The sequence below is a fragment of the Rattus norvegicus genome, chromosome 19, assembly GCF_036323735.1.
Source record: "Rattus norvegicus strain BN/NHsdMcwi chromosome 19, GRCr8, whole genome shotgun sequence".
Lineage (NCBI taxonomy): Eukaryota > Metazoa > Chordata > Mammalia > Rodentia > Muridae > Rattus > Rattus norvegicus.
The window spans coordinates 69,399,571-69,424,739 of NC_086037.1; the positions used below are offsets into that span (position 1 = coordinate 69,399,571).

Sequence of the window (25,169 nt, forward strand, 5' to 3'; positions counted from 1 at the left end):
AGGAACACAGGCTTTGGTTGTCCTTCCTCCACTGCAGCTGACTGCGGTGTGTCTCGTATGTAACCTCTTTGGCCGTTAATCTGCCATGACCTTGGCCCTGTGTTCACTGTGCCTCCATATCCTTGGTGCCTTACAGGGATTTGTTCTGTCTCGTGCTTGGTAACTTTGTTGCTGTCTGGATATTGGCTTGGGTGTCCTAAGTCTTAGGAAATAGAATTGAATGTCTTGGTTTTATAATGTTACAGTTCATTTTTACAAAATATTTTCTTTATTATTTTCAAGAGTCTGAGGTCATCAGTCAGTGAAGGAATTCTGGCAGTAGAGGAACGGATGTCTAAGCAAGATGACATCAGGAAGAAGAAGGTACACTGTGGTGTCTACCCTAAACCTTGCTTCAGTCTAGTGCCCTATCGCCACTGTGGGGCCTGTGGTCCTCTCCCTGGGTACCGTGCTGAGTACAATGATGACATCAGTGCTTGTGCACATGGGTTTTCCCATTGCTGGTCTCCCTAAGGAGAGAGGATAATGCTAACTTTAAGGCAGTGTATTACATGCCACAAACACCCCCACCCCCACCCCAGGTCGCACATGTTCATCAGTCAGGACTTACTGAAGTAAGACAGAACTGCAGACGAGCCTGAGGGACCAGATTAAGTCAGTTAGGTAGCAAAAGTGAAGCTTAGCATGCCATTTGTCCCCAGCACAGAGGTGTTCCTGTGCACTTTGAGAGATGGCAGCTCAGTGTCTGTCGTAGTTCATCCTCTGGGCATCACCTCAGTGGATGGAGCTTGTGTTCCCTGTGACCGCTTCGGGCAGTCTTGTCGGTAGTAAGTGCGTTTATTGACCTGACACTTGAGGGTGTAGGTTACTGTGCTCAGGTAGTTAAAGACGATAAGTATATTGGAAACTAAAATGTGGAGATGCATTTTAAGAAAATAAATATAAGGGCCAGCAGGATAGCTCACCGTCTTATTTTGTGTCATTTAACTGTGGTAGAATTTTGAAGTTTACTGTAGGAAAGCCAGAATCGAATTACACCTTGGGAACTGAGAATTGTGTAGGAATATCCGAGATGTGTGATGCCGACCTTTTCTCCCTATTAAATCGAGGAAATAACTAATTAAGATTCAGCAGCCTGATGGGTGTTTCATCTCGGTGTGTTCTTGATTGGCTTTACAGATGAGCGTGCTGAGACTTATACAAGTCATTCGATCGGTTGAGAAAATTGAAAAAATCTTGAACTCCCAAAGTTCTAAGGATGCGTCCTCACAAGAAGCAAGCAGGTACGTGTCCTTGCCGAGTTCTTCACATCCAGCCTAAAACTCGTTCTGAGTGGGACTCGATTCTGGAAAATAAAGAGAAAATCTGAGTCCAGTTTAGTGTTTTTAAAAATGACTCAGCCAGGTGTGGAGGCGCATGCCCATGACACCAGCACTGGGGGCCAGATGTCATGCTGAGGGGCCGGTGGTGTTGACTTTGCCTTGCCTGCTCCGCACCACACTGGGACAGTCCTTCCCAGGCTGTCCTCAGCTTCTTTCCCGGACACCTGCTCTGCTGCCCTTCCTGGCGTTCCTGCTCAGTCTAGGGCACAGCCTCAGGACTCTGCACTTAGCACACACCCTGGAGGCCGCTGGGACCGTGCAAGAGACCCTCGACTGAGGTTTCCAGCCTCCGCCTGGGTGCTGCAACCCACCAAGGCTCTCCAGCTGCTCCTCAGACAGTGCCGTCACGGAGGAGACATTGACTCTTGTATTTCTCCTTGCTCTGCCCAAGGCAGGAGAGCTCCACTCATGCCTTTCTCCCTCATCCAGGAAGGGAGTGCTTCTGTCCTTCCCTGCTCTCCCCTTTCCTTCTGTCTCGCATCCCCAGAACTGCCTCCTTCGCCCCGGTGCCAGCTTGGAGTCATGGAGGAGCAGTCTCCCACTATGCACAAGGCTGGCTCTGCAGGCTGATGCCGTGTCATGGCTGCACCTGCCTCCTCTTACCTTCCCCTCCATGCCAGATTAGGCCTGGCCTCCCACCCTGTCAGTCTGAATTCAAATCCCCAGGTCCCCCTTCACTATACAGTTCTCCAGAGTTACTGGAGCCTGCTGTGGCTCTGTGACGGCAGCAGGTCTGGGACTTGAACCCAGAGTCCAGACCCGTCCTTTCTCAGGGCCTTTCTTTCATTCTAACTTCTCCTTGACTGCCCATAAGGCATGACAAGCTGTGTGACACTGTGTAACTAGAAGTGAAAGCTTAAAGTGTGGGGCTTGTTGGTGACATCCCCTCCGTTATGTGTTGGTGACATTCCCTCCGTTGTGTGTTGGTGACATTCCCTCCGTTGTGTGTTGGTGACATTCCCTCCGTTGTGTGTTGGTGACATTCCCTCCGTTGTGTGTTGGTGACATTCCCTCCGTTGTGTGTTGGTGACATTCCCTCCGTTGTGTGTTGGTGACATTCCCTCCGTTGTGTGTTGGTGACATTCCCTCTGTTGTCTTGGAGACTGTTGATCTCTCCTGCTCTGGAAAGTTTGATGCGTTCTGAATCAGAATGTACACACAGGACACACGGAAGTTACCACAGAAAGCCTCCCCTGACCTCCACCTTCCTGCTGCAGATCACCCAACAGGAACAGAAGCTGTTAGCTGACTTGAGCCCTTTCCTGTCAGATTGTTGGGTCCCTGGCATCAGGGTTCCATCCTCACTACCAATGTCAGTTGTTGGCAGGTTCCCAATAAAGATTCCCCTCAGTGCCCCTTAGGAAAGAGTAGATTTCCTGTTAACTACACCTGTGACATTGTGACATTGCTCTGTGTCACCTCTGGGAGGTTAGCTTAGTTCAGATCAGCTCTTGTCATTGTTGCAGAGGGAAGGCAAGGAAGTATTAGTGAACAGTTAGGCTGAGAGGTATTTAGATACTAGACAGAAGCAATCCAGGCTCCAGGAGAAGAGCTAAAGACAGAAGCATCTTCTGGGCAGCCTTTCTCCTCTGTGTGAACTAGCTTTGATGGTACAGTCCAGGGTCAGGCTGTCCAATGGCCTCACTGTGCTGTTTCCCCTGCCCTTATGCTAGGGACATTTTTCCTAACTCAGCTCCTCCTGTATGCTGCACTTGTCCCTTGCTGCTCTCATCCTCCCCAAATGACATTGGTGCTATAGCATGTGTTAGGGGCTGGTGCTCACATTGTATTTCCTGCCAGATACTTGCTGAATGCCTTCTCTGCAGGACCTGCAGCATACAGAGCGTGCTCTTTTAACTATTGGTTTCTAACTTTGAGCTATCGTGTAAACTGAAAGGTATCTCAGAGGTTGTGTTTATTTCTACTAGAAGGAAGCTTCAATAAATGATAAAGGTATTAAAGCTTAAAGAAGGATCAGGTAATTTAGAAGCAGGGAATTATGTGATAACAGGAAGAGAAGGTTGAGGGATCACAGAAGCAGAGAGACATACAGTCAGAGTGGGGACAGCACAGGCAGGGACAGCAAGGGCATTGGGCACAGGCTTTGGAGAGGGTGGCCTTGGAGAGGTGGCGGGACAGGGCGCCCTGTGAGCCTGGCAGCCCTGAGACACAAAACCTAGCAGCACCAGTCACTCACGGGTACTTCTTTAGCAGGGCAGCCGCTGCTGTGGCTGGAATGGGCTGGGCCTGCCCTGGGGAGGAAATAAAGATTGATTTTGACCTTGTGGCAAGGTGGCCACTGTCTCAAAGCTGAGCACTGTGGATCGAACTCATGGGCAGCCAACTGCCATGTTCTCTGGGAAGTCAACACCTGGGCAGCCATATTCTCTGCTTGTCTCTCCCAGCCCACTCTTGACTGGACAGGTTTTGGAGAGAATTGCCACAGAGTTTAACCAGCTTCAGTTTCACGCTGTGCAAAGCAAGGGCATGCCCCTTTTGGACAAAGTGAGACCCGTAAGTGTGGGCTGGGGCTGGGCTGTGGGTTGCAGAGAATCTCAGTGAGTGGTTTGATCTAGCAGCAGGCCTGGCCCTGATGGAGAGTTTCAGGATGTTGACCCCAGGCTTGGGTTGTGGCTTTGTAACTCCTATTTTCCAAGTGTCAATCCCTACAGACTTTGTGGAGACTGAGTCACATGCTACAAGTCGTAGGGGAAGCACTGGAAATCTGGCGCCAGATGGCACAGATAACACTGAGTTTTCCCGAAGCCCTAGACTGAGCGTTTTTTTTAACCATTTAGTGTGGGTGTGGGTCTGCAGATGTCCACAGAGTCCAGGAGAAGGTTCTAAGTCTCCTGGAACTGGAGTTAGAGGTGGGTGTGAATCACACAGTGAGGGTGCGGGGAACTGAACTCTTCAAATGTCTGTCAGAAACTAATTTACCTTGTAACTTCAGAGAAAAGTGACATTCCTCATTCTGACAGTCTCCAGCCAGTGATCTACTTGGAGAACCGGTCACGGGAAGAGATTGGCTGTTACCCAGGCAGGGTTTCCCCCTTAAATGTCCACAGGCTGCCTTCGGTGGGGTCACGCACCAGTGTGCATACAGACCTTTGGAGTTGGGGAACCATTGAGCGTGAACTGTCTGCTGTCTTCCCACAGCGCATAGCTGGGATCACAGCCATGCTGCAGCAATCTCTGGAAGGCCTCCTACTAGAGGGCTTGCAGACCTCAAATGTGGACATCATCCGCCATTGCCTGCGGACCTACGCCACCATTGACAAGACACGGGACGCAGAAGCTCTGGTCGGCCAAGTCCTGGTGAAGCCATATGTCAGTGAGGTCTGTGTAGGGACAGAGCTGGGTACAGCAGAAGCAAGGAGCTTGTTTCTGCATGCTTGTTTCTGCATGCTTGTTTCTGCATGCTTGTTTCTGCATGCTTGTTTCTGCATGCTTGTTTCTGCATGCTTGTTTCTGCATGCTTGTTTCTGCATGCTAGCTGTGGGAGGGTCCTGTTAGCAACTGGAACTGAGTGCATTCCGATGGATGTTCACGATGCAGCTTGCATATGGCTTCAGGTCTGCTGTGAATTCCACCCAGAAGGAAGGCATAGGTAGAACATTTCAGCTTTGTTTGTGGTGAACTCTACCCAATTACGTCACAAGAAAACACCGGTCTTATTGGCGGAATAGATTAAGCAAACAGCCGGAATAGCACTGGCAGTCAGAGAAGTGAGGCAGCCAGAGGGTGGGTGGGGTAATTGCCCACAGCTCTTCAGGGAACAGAAGACATTGGTCAAGGCTTGAGGAACGGGGAGGGATTGTGGGGCTGGGAAGGTGGGATGTTCAGAGATAATGTCCTTCACCTGCTGGGTCAACTGTCAGGTAGGGCATTGTGCATCCTGCTGGGAACCGTCAGCATTTGTGATGCCAGACGGCTGGCCTGTCCTCCCACCTGCTACTGTACGTGTTTGTTATTAAGCACAGAGATTGATTTTAATCCTGGACAGCCTTAGAACTGCTAAAATATGTTTTCAGTTCCCCATGTTCTTACCTTGTTACACCCTGTAACTGTCTGTGGAGGGAAGAGAACACACCGTGCTGGCATTTGTCAGTCAGTGAGACGGACATCTCAGACACAGATATGAGCCTGAGTGTTTCACTCGCTGAGTCTGAAGGAAAGAAGTTTGGAGTTTGTGGTATACTGAGTACACTAGTTTGCTTTCTGTTGCTATGGTGAAACACCATGATCAAAATCAAGTTCAGGAAAAAGAAAGATTTTAACGTGCAGCTCCAGAGGGACAGAGTTTGTAAAGGCAGAGAGGGCAGTGCTGACAAGAGCAGGAAGATGGCCGCTTGCGTTTTTATCTGGTGCAGGAGGCAGAGGGCAGGAACAGGAGGTGGGTAAGACTGCGAGCCTCAAAGGATGCCCATAGTGAATACTTCTCTACAAGGCGCTGCCGCTGAGAGCCCAGCACTCGAACATGAACCTGTGGGCAGCGTTTCTCATTTGCGGATACCAACAAGTAACTTGTAGCCTCCTGTCTTTTAAAACTTAATGGATTTTTGTTATATTATACTTTGAGTTTCGTTCTTATAGCCAAAAATAAAATATAGGCATGAAATATTTTTGTTTGTCTGCCTCAGACCCTGTCCTAAGCCCCGTAGTGACAGGAGAGGCCAGGCTGCAGGAACTGAAATGGGTCCTTGCTCTGACCTAGGCCTGTTCTGGGGAAAGCAAGTTCTTCATCCTCAGGCCAATCTCTGCTTCCTCCTTCCCCACTTCAGGTCAGAGCTACAGGCAAACATAGCAATGGTTCTGAGTGTGACAGTTAGGGTTATTATTTAGGAAATATACAGCCGACCTGCAGGTGAGGATCCACACCTCTAGCCTACCAGCACCAGGGAGGCAGGGGCAGGCAGGGGCGGGCAGATCTCTCTGAGCTTGAGGCCAGCCTGATTTCCTTAGTGAGTTCCATCTAGCTACTCAGGGAGAGTCTTAAACAAAAACTAACAGACAGTAACAGCTGACCAGAGAGCGGCCCAAGTGCCCCTCCCACCTTTGTGGTGTCTACTTCATGGCTTCTGAATGCCATCCTTAAGTAGTTTCCGTCTGTCCAAGGTGATTGTTGAGCGGGTCGTTGATTCTCATCCCAGTGGCCTGCAGCTCATGTACAACAAACTCCTGGAATTCGTCCCTCACCACTGCCGCCTTCTCCGGGAAGTCACAGGAGGAGCTGTGTCAAGGTGAGCTGCACCCCAGGCTAGCCCAGTGAGCAGGCCGCGTGTGTCACTGCCCCTCCCCTGCTGGCGGAAAGCAGTCTGAGTTTAAGTGCAGGATGAAGCCAAGGCCCAGGCTGGGTTTCTGGCTGGAGCCCTCCGCACTCCTCCATGTTCCTTTTCTCAGCTGCCTTCTTCCCAAGTCCAGTTTAAACTGAAAGTGCGTTCTTTTCATGGCCCACATCCTGTTCTGTATACAGAGTGGCCATGTATGTGCCAGACCTAGCTCCTATCTGCCATCCAGCTGCCCAGGCCTAATGTCCACAGTTCTCCTTCCTACCTCCTACCCACCATCCAGCTGCCCTAGTGTCCACAGTTCTCCTCCCTACCTTCTACCAACCATCCAGCTGCCCCAGTGTCCACAGTTCCCCTCCCTACCTTCTACCAACCATCCAGCTGCCCCAGTGTCCATAGTTCCCCTCCCTACCTTCTACCAACCATCCAGCTGCCCCAGTGTCCATAGTTCTCCTCCCTACCTCCTACCCACCATCCAGCTGCCCCAGTGTCCACAGTTCTCCTCCCTACCTTCTACCCACCATCCAGCTGCCCCAGTGTCCACAGTTCCCCTCCCTACCTTCTACCAACCATCCAGCTGCCCCAGTGTCCATAGTTCCCCTCCCTACCTCCTACCCACCATCCAGCTGCCCCAGTGTCCACAGTTCTCCTCCCTACCTCCTACCCACCATCCAGCTGCCCCAGTGTCCACAGTTCTCCTCCCTACCTTCTACCAACCATCCAGCTGCCCCAGTGTCCACAGTTCTCCTCCCTACCTTCTACCAACCATCCAGCTGCCCCAGTGTCCACAGTTCTCCTCCCTACCTTCTACCAACCATCCAGCTGCCCCAGTGTCCACAGTTCTCCTCCCTACCTTCTACCAACCATCCAGCTGCCCCAGTGTCCATAGTTCTCCTCCCTACCTCCTACCCACCATCCAGCTGCCCCAGTGTCCACAGTTCCCCTCCCTACCTTCTACCCACCATCCAGCTGCCCCAGTGTCCACAGTTCTCTCTTTGGTCAGTTCCCATTCTTCAATAAACACTGATTTGCTTTAACTATTGTCCTCTGACCATTCTATATCTGACTCAGGACGGCCCTAAGCAGGCTTCAGGCTCCAGGCCTCTTGGTTCCAGCCGTAGACCTTCTCAGGCTAGCATACTGAGCTTTCTCCCGGTTCTCAGGACTCCTAACTGCTCATGGGGATGGGGCAGCCTCCTTGGCACAGTGGAGGAGGCCTTAGCTGTCTGTCACACTGCGGGCAGACTGTATCCTTCAGAAGTTCTCTGTGAGCTCGAGTGCGCTCTGAACTTGTGCTAAGTTTTCAAATTAGAAAACCAACACGTAGTGTAGGACACTACAGAACAAAGCACACGTGCTAACTTAGTGTCTTCTCATATCAGGATTTGTGGCCAAGATTTTACACGAACTGTAACAGAATTTCAGAGCCAAACCCACTTACGCGTGAGAAACACAGATAAGTTAGTGAACCTCCACGCCTTATAGTCAGTTTCTTGAATGCAAAGATTACTTTCCTGTGGTATAAGCTGCTGATTTATACCAAGTCTTATTTTGTGGCCCAGGCTGGCCTTGAATTCCTAACTCTTCTGTCTCAGCCTCCTGGGTGCTGAGAAAGCTGACCTGTGCCACTCTTGGCTTACGACTGTTGTTTCCCAAGCTAGGAGTCTGGGTGGCGGCCTGTGAGTAGGAGAGTTGTATCCTACAGGGCTGGGGAAGTGTGGGGAAGGGTAGGTGGGGGTGTCAAGGTCAGTGTAACAGTGAGACACAGAAGTGAAATCTAAATAATCAAGACAGAAAATAAGGTCTTCAAAACAGTTAAAATAAGATGAGGCTGAGGCTCTTTTAGTAGGCACAGTGCAGAAAGTAGAAGTTGAGTGACCTGACGCTCCTGTCTCCTTGTCCCACAGTGAGAAAGGCACTATCGTTCCTGGCTATGATTTCTTGGTGAATTCTGTGTGGCCGGAAATAGTTGGAGGACTAGAGGAAAAGCTACCCTCACTTTTCAACCCTGGGGACCCTGACGCCTTTCACCAGGTAATGGCTTGTCACTTGGAAAAATACCCTGTGCCTTGGGAAAGTCACAGTTTCACTGATGTAGTTTCAGGCTACTGAAAGGCAAACTGTGATTGTCGATGGAGTGTTTTCATTGAACACACACTGCTTCTTTCAAGTGTGGCTATGAGAATGCTCTCGTTTCACCTTCAGATTGTATTTCTATGTATGTGTGAGTAGATGGGTCTGTGCACACAAGTGCAGTATTCAGAAAACGTCAGGCCCCCAGAGCTGGGGTTACTTACAGTAGATTGTCAGCTTCATGACGTGTGTGTTGGGAACCAAACTCAGGCCCTCTACAAGAACCATATGCAGGGGACCCAAGAGAGGGCTCAATGGTTAGGAACACTGGCCATTCTTCCAGAGAACAAAGATAGGTCCCTAGCACCCACATAACGGTTTGCAACTGCTTATAGCTCAGTTCCAGGGGGTCTGAAGCCTCTTCTGACTTCCTCAGGCACCAGACTTGCAATTGGCACAGACATCATACAGGCAAACATCACAGCCATTTACAGAGAAGGAAGCTAACTGCTGAGCTGCCTTTCCAACCCATTCTCATCTTAGATTGCAGTCATAAGTCAATCTAGAGGCCGTTGTGTATAGATACACACGACACTTTCTACATTTCTTTAAAAAGTCTTAAAACTTCACAAAACCAAATCCATGCAGTTGTTTTTCATGAAAACTCAGCTGAGGGCTGGGTAAGAGCTCCCGTGTGGGAAGGCATGGGAGCCTGAGTTCTGATCCCCAGCACCTCCCACCGTGTGACGTGTACCGTGGTGGAGAGGAGCAAGCCGTGAAGATCGCAGGAGCCGCATGTGTGCTTGCTGCCCACTGTAGCTGACAGCGTGCACCACAGGTGTCTGAGCTGGTGGCTGCTGAGCCCTGCTGGGGCGCTTGCTCTGGAGCCTGGCTGGGCGGGCTCTTTCTCATAAGCTGTATTTATTTCAGTTAGTGACTTTAAAGGCGTAGTGGGATGTACTCTGCTCCTCTCTGCTTCACTTCTGTGTTTACCTCCTCTCCCCTTTCTTTCTCCTTCTCTTCCTGCCCTCTAGTAATTTAGGCTTTGGAGGATTTTCTCCTTTATACTGATTTTTCCCATCTACAGAGGCAGGCGTGTGCTCCCTCTTCACTCAATAAACTTAGAGAGGATTCACGTTCTGTGCTGTCTTCCTCACAGGAGCTCCTGGTGCTGCTCCCTGCCACTTCCTGTGTGGTGTTTAACACTAGGCATTTCCTGGTGTTTGGAGTCATCACTCTGTGAATGCTCCCCTCCTGCTGTTGACTGCTGCTCCCTGGGGGGTCAGCACACCCCTCTTCCTAATCGTGTTTCTCTTGGAAGGCTCTATAGCAACAGGTCTCAATCTGTGGGTCACAACCTGTTCATGGGGGTCCTATGACCCTTTCACAGAGGTCACATATCAGATATTCTGCATATCAGATATTTAACTATGATTCATAACAGTAGCAAAACTACAGATATGAAGTAGCAGCAAAATAATTTTATTTTGGGGTTGGGGTCACCACAACATGAGGAACCCCATTAAAGGGTCAGATCATTAGGAAGGTTGAGAACCACTGCCTCATAGTGAGGCTTACTGACAACACGCATCATGTCTTTAATAGTAAGGCTTCTGATAGCATGTGTCTTGCATTTATAATACAATCAGCTGGCTTGTCTGTACATAACGACCCTGCTTTTCTTTTGGGAAGGTAGTTTGCTCTGAGGTCAAACTCCGAAGCTCGACTGAAGACCAGTATTTTCATCCATTCTGGCGTGGTCGCGTGTGTTGTCTCCCAGCTGGTACTTTATTCCTCAGGCTTTGGATCCTCCTCAGCCCCTTGCTGTCGTCGCTGCACTCTGCATGGCTCAGGATCTTCCTTCTGGGCAGCGATGGTCTCCTTGGTTGTGCCTGAATGGTCTGTCTCTCCTGAGCATTCAGGGCTCCATGCTAATTACCTTCCTGGTCATTTCTGGTTCTGTGGGTGTTCTAATCTGCTGTTTAATGTTAGTACTGCCCACTGTTTAATGTTAGTGCTCCCCACTGTCTCATGTTAGTGCTCCCCACTGTCTCATGTTAGTGCTCCCCACTGTCTCATGTTAGTGCTGCGCACTGTCTAATGTAAGTGCTCCCCACTGTCTCATGTTAGTGCTGCGCACTGTCTAATGTAAGTGCTCCCCACTGTCTCATGTTAGTGCTCCCCACTGTCTCATCTTAGTGCTCCCCACTGTTTAATGTTAGTGCTGCCCACTGTCTCATGTTAGTGCTCCCCACTGTCTCATGTTAGTGCTCCCCACTGTCTAATGTTAGTACTGCCCACTGTCTAATGTTAGTGTTCCCCACTATCTCATGTTAGTGCTCCCCACTGTCTCATGTTAGTGCTCCCTACTGTTTAATGTTAGTACTGCCCACTGTCTCATGTTAGTGCTCCCCACTGTCTCATGTTAGTGCTCCCTACTGTTTAATGTTAGTGCTCCCCATTGTTTCATGTTAGTGTTCCCCACTGTTTAATGTTAGTGCTCCCCATTGTTTCATGTTAGTGCTCCCCACTGTCTAGAGAGGCACAGGAAACTTAGCTGAGACTTTGGCTCACACAGGTTTGGAGCTTGTACCAGAGAAACCCATTTGTCCACTGTGCTGTTTGTCCTGCATGTAGAATATTGAATGATGTGGTGACCTATGTTTTCCATGAGCTGTGTAAGCAGGCCTCATGATTTTAGAAACGGTGTATTTTAGACTGGATACTATACGTGGGGTGAAGGAGCGTGTGTACGTGAGCCGATCAGGGGTCTTCCTGAATTGTTGTGTTCTTCAGACACTCATGTGGACCATGGTGGCTCTGCAGAGGTTTGGGCTCAGAAGGGAACCTTTCTGAGAGAACCTGAACTCCAAATTCTAGACCAGGGCTGAGCAGGCCTCCGGGCCCAAGGTTAGTGGCTGCATTTCCGTGGATATCCATCACTTCTTTGAAGAAATGCCTCCGTCTTGAAGCCCATGCCACAGTTCTTCTGAAAGAGTGGGCCTTTGTACTTCTTCAGCCTTGCTGTTTCCAGAGACAGTTCAGGTACCTTTGTCTCAGCTCCATAAACCTAGAACACCCCACAGAATAAGAGGTCCCTGAACTAGTTAAAAATATTCAAGATCTGTGTCTTAGTCTCCAGTGAAGGTCCTGTCTGTGTGACAGGAACTATGTTTGGGGATTTGGTGACATGGGATTGAGCCCTATCTGACTGAGAAAGTCCAGCACGGTTTGCAGGGAGCCTGGGACTTAGAGAATGGAGACTCCACAGAAGGCAAGTGTAGCCTGCTGTGTTTCCTCGCTGTGTCTGGTTGCCATGGTGACGGTGCACATGTTTAGTGTGTCCATCTGTCCTGTTGTCTTCATCCACAGGAATCATACAGTGTTTCCTCCAGTTCATTTTCTTTCCTCGTTTCCTTTTAAAAGACTTCTGCATCCTTCAACTTAATCTTCTGTCCGTGATCCCATGGGAAGACAGGGCTGCCGGGAAGCAGTGTGTTATTTAGGAAGCCCTGGCCTTGTAGCAGAACACCCGGCTTCAGATAGGCTTTTCCTTCCCACCTGGGGAGTGGCAGTCTGGTCATGGCGGAAGCTCTAATGAAGGGGAAGTTGGAGTTGTTAGGAGGCTGCCCTTAGGACAGTCACTCCCGCCTGCTTCTGTGTTGACCTTTGCAGTCTTGGTGCAGTTCTGAGGCAGCGTCTGACTATCTCGCTGGCTGACGGAGAAGATCCCACCGTGTGTTCTTGTTCTAGAAATACACGGTGAGCATGGACTTCGTGAGGAGGTTTGAGCGGCAGTGTGGATCCCAGGCCAGCGTAAAGCGACTGCGAGCCCATCCTGCCTACCACAGCTTCAGCAACAAGTGGAACTTGCCTGTCTACTTCCAGATAAGGTCGGTCCCTCACCGCATCCCTCACCGCATCCCCTTCCATGGATGCTGGGAAATAGATGTTCAGTCCCTGGCGGGAAAGTAAAGCCCACATGACCCACATAGCTGTGGGTTGTACAGAGGAGTGAGGTTTCTGGAGTGTGGTGCTAGGACATTCGTGTGAGTGTACAGCGTGCAGTTCCTTCTACTATGTGGACTCCGTGGCGTGAAGGTTTAGGTAACTTTACTGCCTTTCCCTGTCCTTTCTCAGAGCTGCATGTCCACAGCACCTAAGCGCTTCATGCTGTCTGGTAGTTAGAGCAGAGGAAAGCGGCGCCTTCCACACTGGGTGGCCACAGTGCCATTTTGTCAGAGTGCTTTTATTTCCCTATAGACCATGATGCTTAGGGGAAGATGTGAGTAGAATCTTTCCCCAAACCTAAATGTTAGAGGTTAGATGTTTCCTCTCCTGAGCTCCCACAGACAGTGACATCTGAAGGCCACAACGGGGCTGCTCGCTCGGGGCTGCTCGCTCGGGGCTCACCCTGGTGTAGCAGCTCTGCAGGATGCTCGGTTCAGCAGCAGCACGTGTCTCACTGCTGTGTGGAGTGCGAGCTATCAGGGCTCCGCACCCATTGTTTCCATGAGCTGTCATCAGCACTCACATAACTTGGGGTCTCAAGCCTTTACCTGGTTTGCTGACAAAGCCTGGCTTCCTTTCCAGCCTCAGGCTCTCTGTGGGTGCTGTGTTCTAGTCCACTGACAACTGTAGCAGGGATGCATCCTCACTCGGGCTTCTTACATGGTTCTACCTTTCCACTGTGGACAGTAGAGCCAGGCCTTTGGCCTGCATCAGCCTGCTTACCTGTGTTTTGTGTAGAATTTGAAAGATGATGTGGGGCTGAGGCAGAGTTCTAGATTGTGCACCTCCAACCCCCGTAGCCCTTTCTCTGGTCCTTGCACCTGATCTCTGCTTCTTAGGCTGCTCTCAGGCTCTTACCACCTCTCTCTGTTTCCTGCTCCTCCTGTGTCTTCCCGCTGCGGTTGCCAAGACCAGACTGTTGTTGGCTTCCCTGGCACCTACTCAGGTCATTACCACAGATGACTCTTGACTGTCACTGAGATGAACTCATCTTGAATGTTACTGAGGGAATTAGCAAGTGACTGCAGCCTAGAAACAGTGCCCAGGGAAACAGCCAGTTGTCAAAAATATTGCCTCTGTTAGTGATGCCGGTCTGATGCGTGGCTGGACGCTGGGTCTGCTGCCATCAGGATGTAGCTGCAGCAGGAAGGTCAGCAGAGGTTGAAGGGCACGTGCACTGAGCCCAGGGCTGACTTGGGCCTTGGGGTCTTCCTCAGGTGGCAAAGGCAGGTGCCAAGCCAGCTTTCTGTGTCTTAGCATAGGGTGTTTCTTCACTGTGGTGTTGCTGACACAGGGGATTGGAGACAACACTGCATGGCCTTGAGCTGTTACTAGAGAGTGGAACTAAGGGGATCCTCTCAGTAAGGCTTGGATGACATGTATGGAGACTGACTGCAGATAGCAAAGAACCCTGCAGAGCAGCGGCTTCATCTGGGAGTTTATCTCTGATACAGTAAAGAGGAAAAGGGCACCTGGCCATCCTGCCACCGTGGGCAGGAAAGGAGGCTACGCAGGCGGAGGCATCTTGCAGATGCACCCTAACATGACACTGACCCAGGTCCTTCTTCCTCAGGTTCAGAGAAGTGGCAGGATCCTTAGAAGCATCCCTCACAGATGGGCTAGAAGACGCCCCAGGTAAGTTCAACAGGAAACAGCAGGCGTCCTGAAGGGACTTGTTGAGCTTACCAGCCAGCTCAGCCCTGGTCCTGAGCATGCTCCTGCCTTTTTTCACCAGGCAGGGATTTGGGCTGTAAGGACACTGGCATACAATCTTAAGAACAACAACAAAAACAAAACAAAACAAAACAAAAAAGGCCCCCATACCATGCTGAGCAGGCACTCTGTAGTAAGGTAATAGACTGAGCAGGCACTCTGTAGTAAGGTAATAGACAGAGCAGGCACTCTGTAGTAAGCTAACAGGCTGAGCAGGCACTCTGTAGTAAGCTAACACGGTGAGCAGGCACTCTGTAGTAAGCTAACAGGCTGAGCAGGCACTCTGTAGTAAGGTAACAGGCTGAGCAGGCGCTCTGTAGTAAGGTAATAGACTGAGCAGGCACTCTGTAGTAAGGTAACAGGCTGAGCAGGCACTCTGTAGTAAGGTAACAGACTGAGCAGGCACTCTGTAGTAAGCTAACAGGCTGAGCAGGCGCTCTGTAGTAAGCTAACACGGTGAGCAGGTGCTCTGTAGTAAGCTAACACGGTGAGCAGGCGCTCTGTAGTAAGCTAACAGGCTGAGCAGGCGCTCTGTAATAAGGTAACAGGCTGAGCAGGCACTCTGTAGTGAGCTAACACGGTGAGCAGGCACTCTGTAGTAAGGTAATAGACAGAGCAGGCACTCTGTAGTGAGCTAACACGGTGAGCAGGCACTCTGTAGTAAGGTAACAGGCTGAGCAGGCACTCTGTAGTAAGCTAACACGGTGAGCAAGCACTCTGTAGTAAGCTAACAGGCTGAGCAGGTGCTCTGTAGTAAGCTAACATGGTGAGCAGGCGCTCTGTAGTAAGCTAACATGGTGAGCAGGCACTCTGTAGTAAGCTAACAGGCTGAGCAGGCGCTCTGTAGTAAGGTAACAGGCTGAGCAGGCGCTCTGTAGTAAGGTAATAGACAGAGCAGGCACTCTGTAGTAAGCTAACACGGTGAGCAGGCACTCTGTAGTAAGGTAACAGGCTGAGCAGGCGCTCTGTAGTAAGCTAACAGGCTGAGCAGGCGCTCTGTAATAAGGTAACAGGCTGAGCAGGCGCTCTGTAGTAAGCTAACAGGCTGAGCAGGCACTCTGTGGTAAGCTAACACGGTGAGCAGGCACTCTGTAGTAAGGTTACAGGCTGAGCAGGCACTCTGTAGTAAGGTAACAGGCTGAGCAGGCACTCTGTAGTGAGCTAACACGGTGAGCAGGCACTCTGTAGTAAGGTAATAGACAGAGCAGGCACTCTGTAGTGAGCTAACACGGTGAGCAGGCACTCTGTAGTAAGGTAACAGGCTGAGCAGGCACTCTGTAGTAAGCTAACACGGTGAGCAAGCACTCTGTAGTAAGCTAACAGGCTGAGCAGGCGCTCTGTAGTAAGCTAACATGGTGAGCAGGCGCTCTGTAGTAAGCTAACACGGTGAGCAGGCACTCTGTAGTAAGCTAACAGGCTGAGCAGGCACTCTGTAGTAAGCTAACAGGCTGAGCAGGCACTCTGTAGTGAGCTAACACGGTGAGCAGGCACTCTGTAGTAAGCTAACAGGCTGAGCAGGCACTCTGTAGTAAGCTAACACGGTGAGCAGGCACTCTGTAGTAAGCTAACACGGTGAGCAAGCGCTCTGTAGTGAGCTAACAGGCTGAGCAGGCGCTCTGTAGTAAGCTAACACGGTGAGCAAGCGCTCTGTAGTGAGCTAACAGGCTGAGCAGGCGCTCTGTAGTAAGCTAACACGGTGAGCAGGCGCTCTGTAGTAAGCTAACACGGTGAGCAGGCACTCTGTAGTGAGCTAACAGGCTGAGCAGGCGCTCTGTAGTAAGGTAACAGGCTGAGCAGGCACTCTGTAGTGAGCTAACACGGTGAGCAGGCACTCTGTAGTAAGCTAACAGGCTGAGCAGGCGCTCTGTAGTAAGGTAACAGGCTGAGCAGGTGCTCTGTAGTAAGCTAACACGGTGAGCAAGCGCTCTGTAGTGAGCTAACAGGCTGAGCAGGCGCTCTGTAGTAAGCTAACACGGTGAGCAGGCACTCTGTAGTAAGCTAACAGGCTGAGCAGGCGCTCTGTAGTAAGGTAACAGGCTGAGCAGGTGCTCTGTAGTAAGCTAACACGGTGAGCAAGCGCTCTGTAGTGAGCTAACAGGCTGAGCAGGCGCTCTGTAGTAAGCTAACACGGTGAGCAGGCACTCTGTAGTAAGCTAACAGGCTGAGCAGGCGCTCTGTAGTAAGCTAACATGGTGAGCAGGCGCTCTGTAGTAAGCTAACAGGCTGAGCAGGTGCTCTGTAGTAAGCTAACACGGTGAGCAGGCGCTCTGTAGTAAGCTAACAGGCTGAGCAGGCGCTCTGTAGTAAGGTAACAGGCTGAGCAGGCACTCTGTAGTAAGCTAACAGGCTGAGCAGGCGCTCTGTAGTAAGCTAACAGGCTGAGCAGGCGCTCTGTAGTAAGGTAACAGGCTGAGCAGGCACTCTGTAGTAAGCTAACACGGTGAGCAAGCGCTCTGTAGTGAGCTAAGCTCCCAGACATTTCACTTTGTGTTCAACAAATAGAAAGCAGTCCTGGTTCGTGAATTCCTTGCCTTACAGAGATGACGGCAAAGGACCCTTTATAAAGTTCCAAATGGATCTTTTCCTCCAGGATGCAGCATGTCAGGGCCGTGCTCCTGTGTGCAGTTGCTGTGCCCTCCAGATTCTGTGATCAGCTCTTGAGATTGGGCACATTGGTGTGGAATGGCTGTAGATTCGATCAGTTATCTGTAGACGTCTGCGGTTCACCCTCTTCCTGCCCCCAACCCAGCTATGGGAAGGCAGCTCCTGGGTCTGTGTGCCCCTTTCCCTTCTAAGGGTGACTCAGATGGACACAAGCCAGGCCTTCTGGGATTCTGGGTAGGTGGCAGCTGCAGGCGCTCAGACTCGTGACACACACTCTTGGTAGCCATTGAGATACAGCACATTTCTGTGGCACACAGGCTCCTCTCTGGCGCAGCCCAGTCTGACCTGAACCTTCTTTCTGAGTCATAGAGTTGTCTCTGTCCATCTCTACAGTAGTCATAAGGATCGACCTTCTCTGTGGGTAGTAGCCAGCCTGAGGCAGGGAAAGCTGAAGTGTAAGCTCGCACACTGCCACTCACCATGCAGCTGTCGAGCATCGTGTTTGATGCTAGCTCCCATGCCTGGAAACTGTGTTAGGTGAGTTAGCAAACTCCACACTGAAGACCTGTGGTCTTGGGCCGCTCTAGACCTCTGCTGGCCACAGCTGGGCAGCGTGCCCTGTTCTGTACTCGAGTTGTGCACCAGTACCTAGAGTTGGACAGCAGCCTAACTGGATAGCGTGCCCTGAGTCCGTGCTTTTTCTCCAGCTGGAAGTCCGTATTGCCTTCTGGCTTCTCACAGAACATGGATCAGTCTGAGCAAATGCTGGTCCGATGAGATGTTCCTGCCTTTGTTGGCACATCGTCTGTGGAGGCTCACGCTGCAGATTCTGGCCCGATTCTCTGTGTTTGTCAGTGAGGTGAGTGGGCACCATGCAGCCCCCCTCAACCCAGCTATCCCTGGGTGGACCTCGAGGGGCATGTGGCTAAACCCCCACAGGGGTCCAGAGTGTCCCAGGCATGTGGCTAAACCCCCACAGGGGTCCAGAGTGTCCCGTGGTGTCAGATGCAGCTGTGGGCACCTGACACATGCTCAGGGTTAATACTGAGAGGTCCCACCCTAGTAATTTTCTCATCTCAAAACCAGATTCCTAATGCACCCTGAAAAAAATGTTCATTTTAATGAAAAAGAACAGAAACAAAAGTAAATAGGTTTAAGTTGTAAACAGTGAGGTGATCATCAAACCAGACGTTGTTACCCTCCGTTCTGGGCTCTCCGGATCCTCCTGAGTCAGTCAAGTGCATCAGCTCTCTGTACTCGCTGTTACTGGCACATGGGCATGCCCAAGGCTCTTGTCCCCAGGAGACTGGCGTCACTAACAACTGAGCAACAGCTTTAGGTCCTTGCAGACATCGGTGTTCAGAGCCACCTTAGGGACACCCTCAGTGACACACATAAGCCAGTCCTCATGGTACAGAAATCTAGAAACAGGGAGACAGTCTTCAAAAAGGAGCAGACCACACGGAGGGCAGTGCAGTGGCAGTCACACCCTGTGTCCGGAGCAGAGCACAGGCTTAGAGCAGCTGAGGTCCAGCACAAGTCCTGTGCACTTGGGACAGTCAACACCTTGAGTTCTTTGTACATTGGCCAAATGGCCTCTGTGTGTGGCTGTGGTGAGGATGTACCTGTGAGCTGGGGTGCCAGGAGGAAGGGAGGCTCTGTGGAAGGTGGGGCGTACCTGTCCTCACCCCCTCTGCTCACAGACTTCCTCAGGCTTCCCTGCCCCACTGGCTGTCCAGAAGACACAACAGTAAGAACAGCAGGGCCAAGGCTGCCTGAGAGAGACTGCTGTCCACTGCAGCCAGTGTGTGTGTGCAGAGCTCCTGAGCGCGTATGAACGCCCCATGTCTTGGCAGGAGTGTTTGATCCTTAAAATTCTTTTTCAGCTTTCTGTCAGGCCCATCTCTAATGAAACTGCCAAGGAGACTAAAAAGCCTTTGGCAGGCAGCAAAGACCCTTCGGACGACCATGGAAGCCATCCTTCAGAAGCAGGCGCTGTGCCCATCTCCAGCACTCAGCTGGTGTATGTGGTCTCAGACCTGGGCAGGCTGCAGGAATGGGTAAGCTTCGCTGCCCTGGTAGATGCATGGATCTGTGAACCGTGGGGTCCTGTGCACCCACGAGGACCCTACAGGATGTTTCCCTCCTTGGTACTCTGAGAGCGCTGTGCCCACTGCTCCTTGCTCTCAGGAAAAGGCTAACCCTCGGCCTCCGCAGGCTCTACCATCATCAGCTCAGCCATCGTGGGCACGGCCTATGGTGGGCTGACCTGTAGTTACTCCCAATTCACTGCCCCCGCCGTCTGAGAGAGTCAATGGAATGAGAGTCCCCACCCACCTTCTCTGTGGGCCCATGGTTTGCTCCCAGCATTTAGAGAACTTTATGGACAGAGTTTACACCTTCAGATAGATTCTGCTTTTCACAGTTTACATTTTGTGTGATTGAACAAATATACTGTGTGTTCAGAGAAAACATGGCCTATTCACTGTGAACAGTTCTGGTGTCATGGAGAGCTGTAAAATGAGTTTTTGCTTTTCTGCCTTCAGTGGCCGTGCAGCCAGCTGCCCCATGCTGTGCCCAGTGGCTGCGGAAGTGAGAGCCTGGTGGGAACTTTACCTACAGGCTCTGACACAGGCTTCAACACTTGTTACTCCTGTCTGAGGTTGTGGGTGCAAAGCTGCTCGTTCTGATTAAAAGAAAGAACTAGTGTCCAAAATGTGTTTCAGCTTCCAGACCTCCTGGAGACAGTCAGGCTGAAACTTGAGATGGTCGGCTTTAAGAATTTCTCATCTATCTCAGGTAAGAGTGAACCCGACTCCAGATAAGAAATACCTTAACGTGCAATGCTGTAGACTCAGAGTTTAGACTAAACTCCACTCCACTCCAGCCGTAAATCCTTAGCTGTTTCTGTGTGTTGCTCTTTGATTTGACTTCTATAAACCAGATTGCTGTTTTATACGAATGACCTGATTTATTAGCACACTCTAAACGCCATGGTCACGTTTTAATGAAGCTGGACCAGTGCCTCATTCCACTGCCCTGTGTTACAGCGGCCCTGGAAGACTCCCAGAGTGCCTTGTCTGCCCATGTGCCAGCTCTGAGTAGCAGGATTGTGCAGGACCTGAGCGAGTCTTGCTTCGGTTATCTGAAGAGTGCCCTGGAGGTGCCCAGGCTTTACCGCAGGACCAATAAGGTCAGTGTCACTCGTGGGGAAGCTCTGTGGTGTGCAGGGCCAGGGAAATGTGGATCGCAGTCAGACCTTAGGGTGAACTGAGGTCAAGGGTCAGGAGCCAGCTGCCGGCACAACCCACAGCGTGCGCATGGCCCTGTGGGCTTTCGATTTTAAGGAAAACTACCTTTTGTATGTGTGTGAGTCCTGACTGACCTGGAACTCACTACATAAGCCAGGGTGGCCTCAATTCCACAGACATCTGCTTGCCTCTCTGCCTCTGAGTGCTGGCATTAAAGGTGTGCAGTACCACACCAGCCTGGAAAAGTACTTTCTTTAAAAATTAAGGAAACAATTAAATTTTTTTTTCCGTTCTTTTTTTCGGAGCTGGGGACCGAACCCAGGGCCTTGCGCTTCCTAGGTAAGCGCTCTACCACTGAGCTAAATCCCCAGCCCCGCAATTAAATTTTTATTTTACTTGCTGTATACGACTTTCTCCCACGCGCACGTATGAGTACCATGTGCCTGCCTGTTGGATTCCCTGGAACTGGGGTTACAGATGGATGCTGGGAATCTGGGTCCTGTGCAAGAGCAGCAAGTGTTCTCAGTGACGGAGTCTTCTTTCCAGCACCAAGGAACCATTTAAAGCATTTCCAAGTCTTACTCATTTAAATGTATTTTGTCTTCATAGATTCCCCTCAAGTTTTAATTAATCTTAGTCCTGCAAATCATTATTGGAAATGCCTGGTTTTCCTTGTTCCCTTAGTGAACACAGTAGCATTAAGGCTATGTCAGCGGCCAGTGAGGTAGCCCGGGGTAGGGCGCTTGTTGCCCAGAGCACAGGCACCGGTGCAGCAGAGGCTTTGGTGGGTGCTGGGGCTGTGGCAGAGCCACTGAGGATTCCCAGCCCATCTTCATGCATTCTCCCCGTGTTCTCGCCCTCTGGTGACTGGTTCTTCCTCCGCTTGTCTTTCACAGTCAGGTGAAGAGTTAGACCTAGTTTAGTGCCTTTCTGTTTTCCCCAGACTCTCAGGAACTGTAACAATGACCTATGGCCTTCCTTTTGCTTACGTGCAGGGGCCCAGCTACCGTTAGCAAGATTTCTTGCAAGATTTCTGGAGTATAGGGAGGGATCCCTTGTTGACCACAGTTTGTGTGAGGTGGCTTTCCTCTTGTTCATTGTTGTCATCATCATCATCACCATTGTCATCTCATTGTCATCGACACCTTGAGAACAGGGCTTTACTCTGTATCCCAGGCTAACTTAGAATTCATTATGTAGCTGAGGTTACCCTCAAGTACGTGGCAGTCCTATGCCTGAGCCTTCTAAGTGCTGGGCTTACAAGTGTGAGCCACCGTGTCCAGCTGTCCCTTTTCATGTTAAAGTTTGACTGGCAAAGCCCTCTGTGGTAGCCACACCTGTAATCCCCACAGTCTGAGAGGAGGTCACAAGTTTGATGCGGTCCAGAGCTGCAAAGTCAGGCTCTGACTCAAATGAGCAGACCGAGGAGAGTTAGCGACTGCAGTAGAATTAACACTTGTAACAAAGTATCCTGCTTTGCTGTTTATTGTTGGGCCTGAAGCCCCTTAGCTGGGCGGGGCCTGGGCATATTCCAGGTGCCTTCCTTTTTCCTTCTGTTTGGTGTGTGAATGTGCACAGCACATCAGTCCCCCCTGAGCCCCAGGGCAGTCTTCACTGGCAGGGCAGGGGACCAAGTCTTCTCTCTGTGCGGTCCTGCTACTTAAACAGGTTGTAGCACTAGCCCTGGGCATCTGTCTAGTGGGAGGAGTCAGGACTCAGCCCTGTGCATCCTGCCTCAGAATCAAGCCTGATGTGGAGCAGAGGCAGGGGGTCGCCTTCTTGGGGCACTGCTGCCCCAGGTGGTTTCTGTGGCCCTCTGGTCGCTTCTGGGAGGGATAGAGCTGTTTGCTGAGCATTAATGGTCTGAAGACTTTATTTCTTTGTGTCCCTAACTCCTGTTTATAATGGCATTCCAGGAGGTCCCCAGCACAGCCTCTTCATATGTGGACAGTGCCCTGAAGCCACTGTACCAGCTTCAGAGTGGACATGGGGACAAGGTGCAGCCAGCAGTGATGCAGCGCTGGCTACAGGAAGCTCTGTCTGACAGCACACACAAGTAAGCTCGTGGGCTCTGAGAGCTGCCTGCTGCACTCTGACAAGGGCTGCTGGAGCAGTGGGCTGCTCTTAGATATCACAGCTGTAATGGACAAGGTGTGAGCGGGCCACTGATCCACCCTTACTGCCCTCCCTGCGCTAGGCACAGCCAGGTCCTTCCTCTCCTCAGTAGGATTAGATTTGCAGGAGAATTACCACTTGTAACAAAGTATCCTCCAGATGTCCCGAGATGATGGGAGGGAGGGACCGTGCATGTAAAGGTGATGGCTGCAGAAGACCCAGGCAGGAAGTTAGCTGACTGGATCTCTTCCCTCATGGCCTCTTGGCTCCTGGGTGGAGTTTGTCTGGCACTCCTACAGTCCTGGGTTCCATCTCTAGCACAGAAAAGAGGGAAGCTGTCTGCCATGATGGAGACTTAGGAAACATGACAGGCAGCACATTTTCCAGTTGAGCTGTTGTGTATGTGATGGCCATCTTAGGAACCTCTTATTTACAAAGCGAGTTCCTGCATGGTGTCACCAGTATCTGTTCCCAGCCTGTCACTGCCATCTTGTGTCCAAGGTACTTTGAGACTGTGTCAGACGTGCTGAGTTCAGTGAGGAAGATGGAGGAAAGCCTGAAGCGCCTCAAACAAGCCAGGAGATCCCCGGCCACCAACCCTGTCAGCTCCAGTGGCGGCATGAGTGATGACGACAAGATCCGACTGCAGCTGGCTCTGGACGTGGAGCACCTGGGAGAACAGGTGCCCGCAACGCGCGCCCGCTTTGAGGGCCAGGCTAGCCAAGGCTTGGGTGTCACCCCCCCTAGGGCCAACAATAGAACAGAGTCAGGCCCAACTTGCTGTGAAGAAGGGTGTATGCCAGGAAGTGGGCGGTAGAAAAGGCAGAGGGACCCAGCGTGTCCTCTCCCACCCAACAGCAGGTGACCGGTGGCTTCAGCTCTCGCCCATGCTGTCAGCAGAGCTGCCCCTGCTGCCTGCAGTCCTGAGCCAGCAGCAGGGCCTGCAGCCTCCTGCCCTGTGCCGTGTTAAGCACCGACTTTGACGTCAGGGGGGATGGCTGACGGCAGCTCTAAGACCTCCTAAGAGGGTGCAGCGATGTCCACAGTTCCACCCTTTACAAATGTGGGAAACTGCCTGTTATCCCAAATTCGGGATGCCTAGGCAGGAGGATTGCCATGAGTGGGATTGTAAGACCCCATATCAAAAGCAGATAGTGAGGTAGCAGCCTGCAGATACCTGCCGCCATGTTTACTGTGTAAGGAATTTGAAGTTTTTCACAAGCGAGACATGGGCAGAGCAAGAAGTAGGGATGTGCGGTCCCTGCTGCTGTTCAGGTGGGACACACGGCAGCCACAGAGCACTGCCATGCTGCGTGTCTTGGCCCATTGCTCTCTGAGAGGTGCTGAGAAGATGGAGAGCTCAGACATGCTTTGTGGAAAACTCTTCAACTAAAAATAATCTGCTTCTCTGTCCTCTGCACGTGGGTTTCTCTCTCCTAGCATTTCCTGAAGCCCACAGAAGAGACTCCTACCCTGGCTAGAGTCTAGTGTGGTGGGCTGAGGGGTTCAGATGTGCTAGCTTCCTGTTATGGGAAGCTCAGGACCCACACTGGGTTTGCACTAAGCCAGCCCTTGACTCTAACAGAAAACCTTCCCCTCCTTCCTCTGGGAACACTTTCCACCTTAGTGGGGCAGGGTCGGTTTGTCCTGGCTTTAATGGTGGCCTTATCACGGTGACAATTCATTCTCATGGCCTTTGCAGATCCAAAAGATGGGCTTGCAGACCAGTGACATCAAGAGCTTCCCGGCCCTCACGGAGCTTGTCCTTGCCGCCAGGGACCAGGCAGCTGCAGAGCAGCCCTAGGCGTCCTGGAGTGGGGAAAAAAGCAACCCTTGTCCTCCGAGTCACCTAGCAACAGCCTGCACCGCTGCCCACGTGTGGGGCCGTCTTTCACCCAGAAAGAACCAAAGCTTTTCCATCGTATGGAAGGTAGTTTTATGACATTCGAAGCTTTTCGCTATAGTTTACAGAACAAATTGTTTTATTTTTATTGTAAATCTTGGTGTAGACAAGCTGATTTCTACAGTAGGGTAAAAGTAATCTACAATGTGGCTACTGGGCTGTCCTGACCCGGGAGATACCCCAGGCCTGCGCCTCCTTAGAGGGCACAAAGTGGCCGCCCATCTAGGCACAGAGGAAGAGCACTTCTGATCTTGCTGTCCACACCTCTGTCAGAGCCAGCGTGGCAGTAAAGATTCATCCCTAAATAAAAGAAGTACCTGCTGTACACATCTAAGTTGTGAGTTCAGTCCCAGTGGCCCTCGCATGCCTGCCTTCAGTGACACGCATGCCTGTGGCACAGATGGAAGGATCCTGTCTCTAGATCTCCCTCTGGCTGCTATGCTGTTGACAGTCACGAGGTCCTAGCTACGTCGTGAACACACATGGTTAGTTTCATACCCAAGGATCCCTGCCTACCCCTGTGCAACGGCTCTGCCACTTGATCCCAGAAAGGGGAGAGCACAGTGCCCAGTCCAACTGCGGCATTGCTATTTCCCGTCTGTGGGTGGGTGACTGGCAGCTGGGATTTAAGCCCAGGCAAAATAGCCCCAAATCCAGTTGTCAGCCTGTGTGCTCAACATACACACAGGCCTCAGCCTAGAGAGCCAGAGGTCAAGAGTGGGCCTCTCTTACCCTGTTGGCTCTGACTCCAAACCATTGAATTCCAGTCTCCCTAAGATGTCTCTGTCCTTGAGAGCAGGTTGTTCAGGCAAAAGCTAACGGTCTC

General features: G+C 51.2%; 1 protein-coding gene across 4 annotated transcripts in view; it reads left to right on the top strand.

Moving 5' to 3' along the window:
- The window catches only part of Cog2 (component of oligomeric golgi complex 2), a 38,768-nt gene that overhangs the window by 8,266 nt on the left and 5,333 nt on the right, over positions 1-25,169 (top strand). Inside the window, exons 4-18 of one of the 4 annotated variants that reach the window (XR_001842215.3) lie at positions 283-363; positions 1,180-1,283; positions 3,788-3,896; positions 4,542-4,721; positions 6,501-6,625; positions 8,581-8,707; positions 12,500-12,639; positions 14,331-14,392; positions 17,782-17,933; positions 18,961-19,134; positions 19,801-19,873; positions 20,125-20,267; positions 22,242-22,381; positions 22,942-23,122; positions 24,143-24,370. Coding sequence is in view for 3 of the 4 variants with exons in the window: in XM_006255816.5 (XP_006255878.1) it covers positions 283-363; positions 1,180-1,283; positions 3,788-3,896; positions 4,542-4,721; positions 6,501-6,625; positions 8,581-8,707; positions 12,500-12,639; positions 14,331-14,392; positions 17,782-17,933; positions 18,961-19,134; positions 19,801-19,873; positions 20,125-20,267; positions 22,242-22,381; positions 22,942-23,257 (1,926 nt within the window). In the remaining variant the exon portion in view is untranslated. Of the gene's footprint in view, positions 1-282; positions 364-1,179; positions 1,284-3,787; positions 3,897-4,541; positions 4,722-6,500; positions 6,626-8,580; positions 8,708-12,499; positions 12,640-14,330; positions 14,393-17,781; positions 17,934-18,960; positions 19,135-19,800; positions 19,874-20,124; positions 20,268-22,241; positions 22,382-22,941; positions 24,705-25,169 lie in introns of those variants that run through there. The other 3 variants (NM_001110494.1, XM_006255816.5, XM_063278299.1) reach the window with 3 other exon arrangements.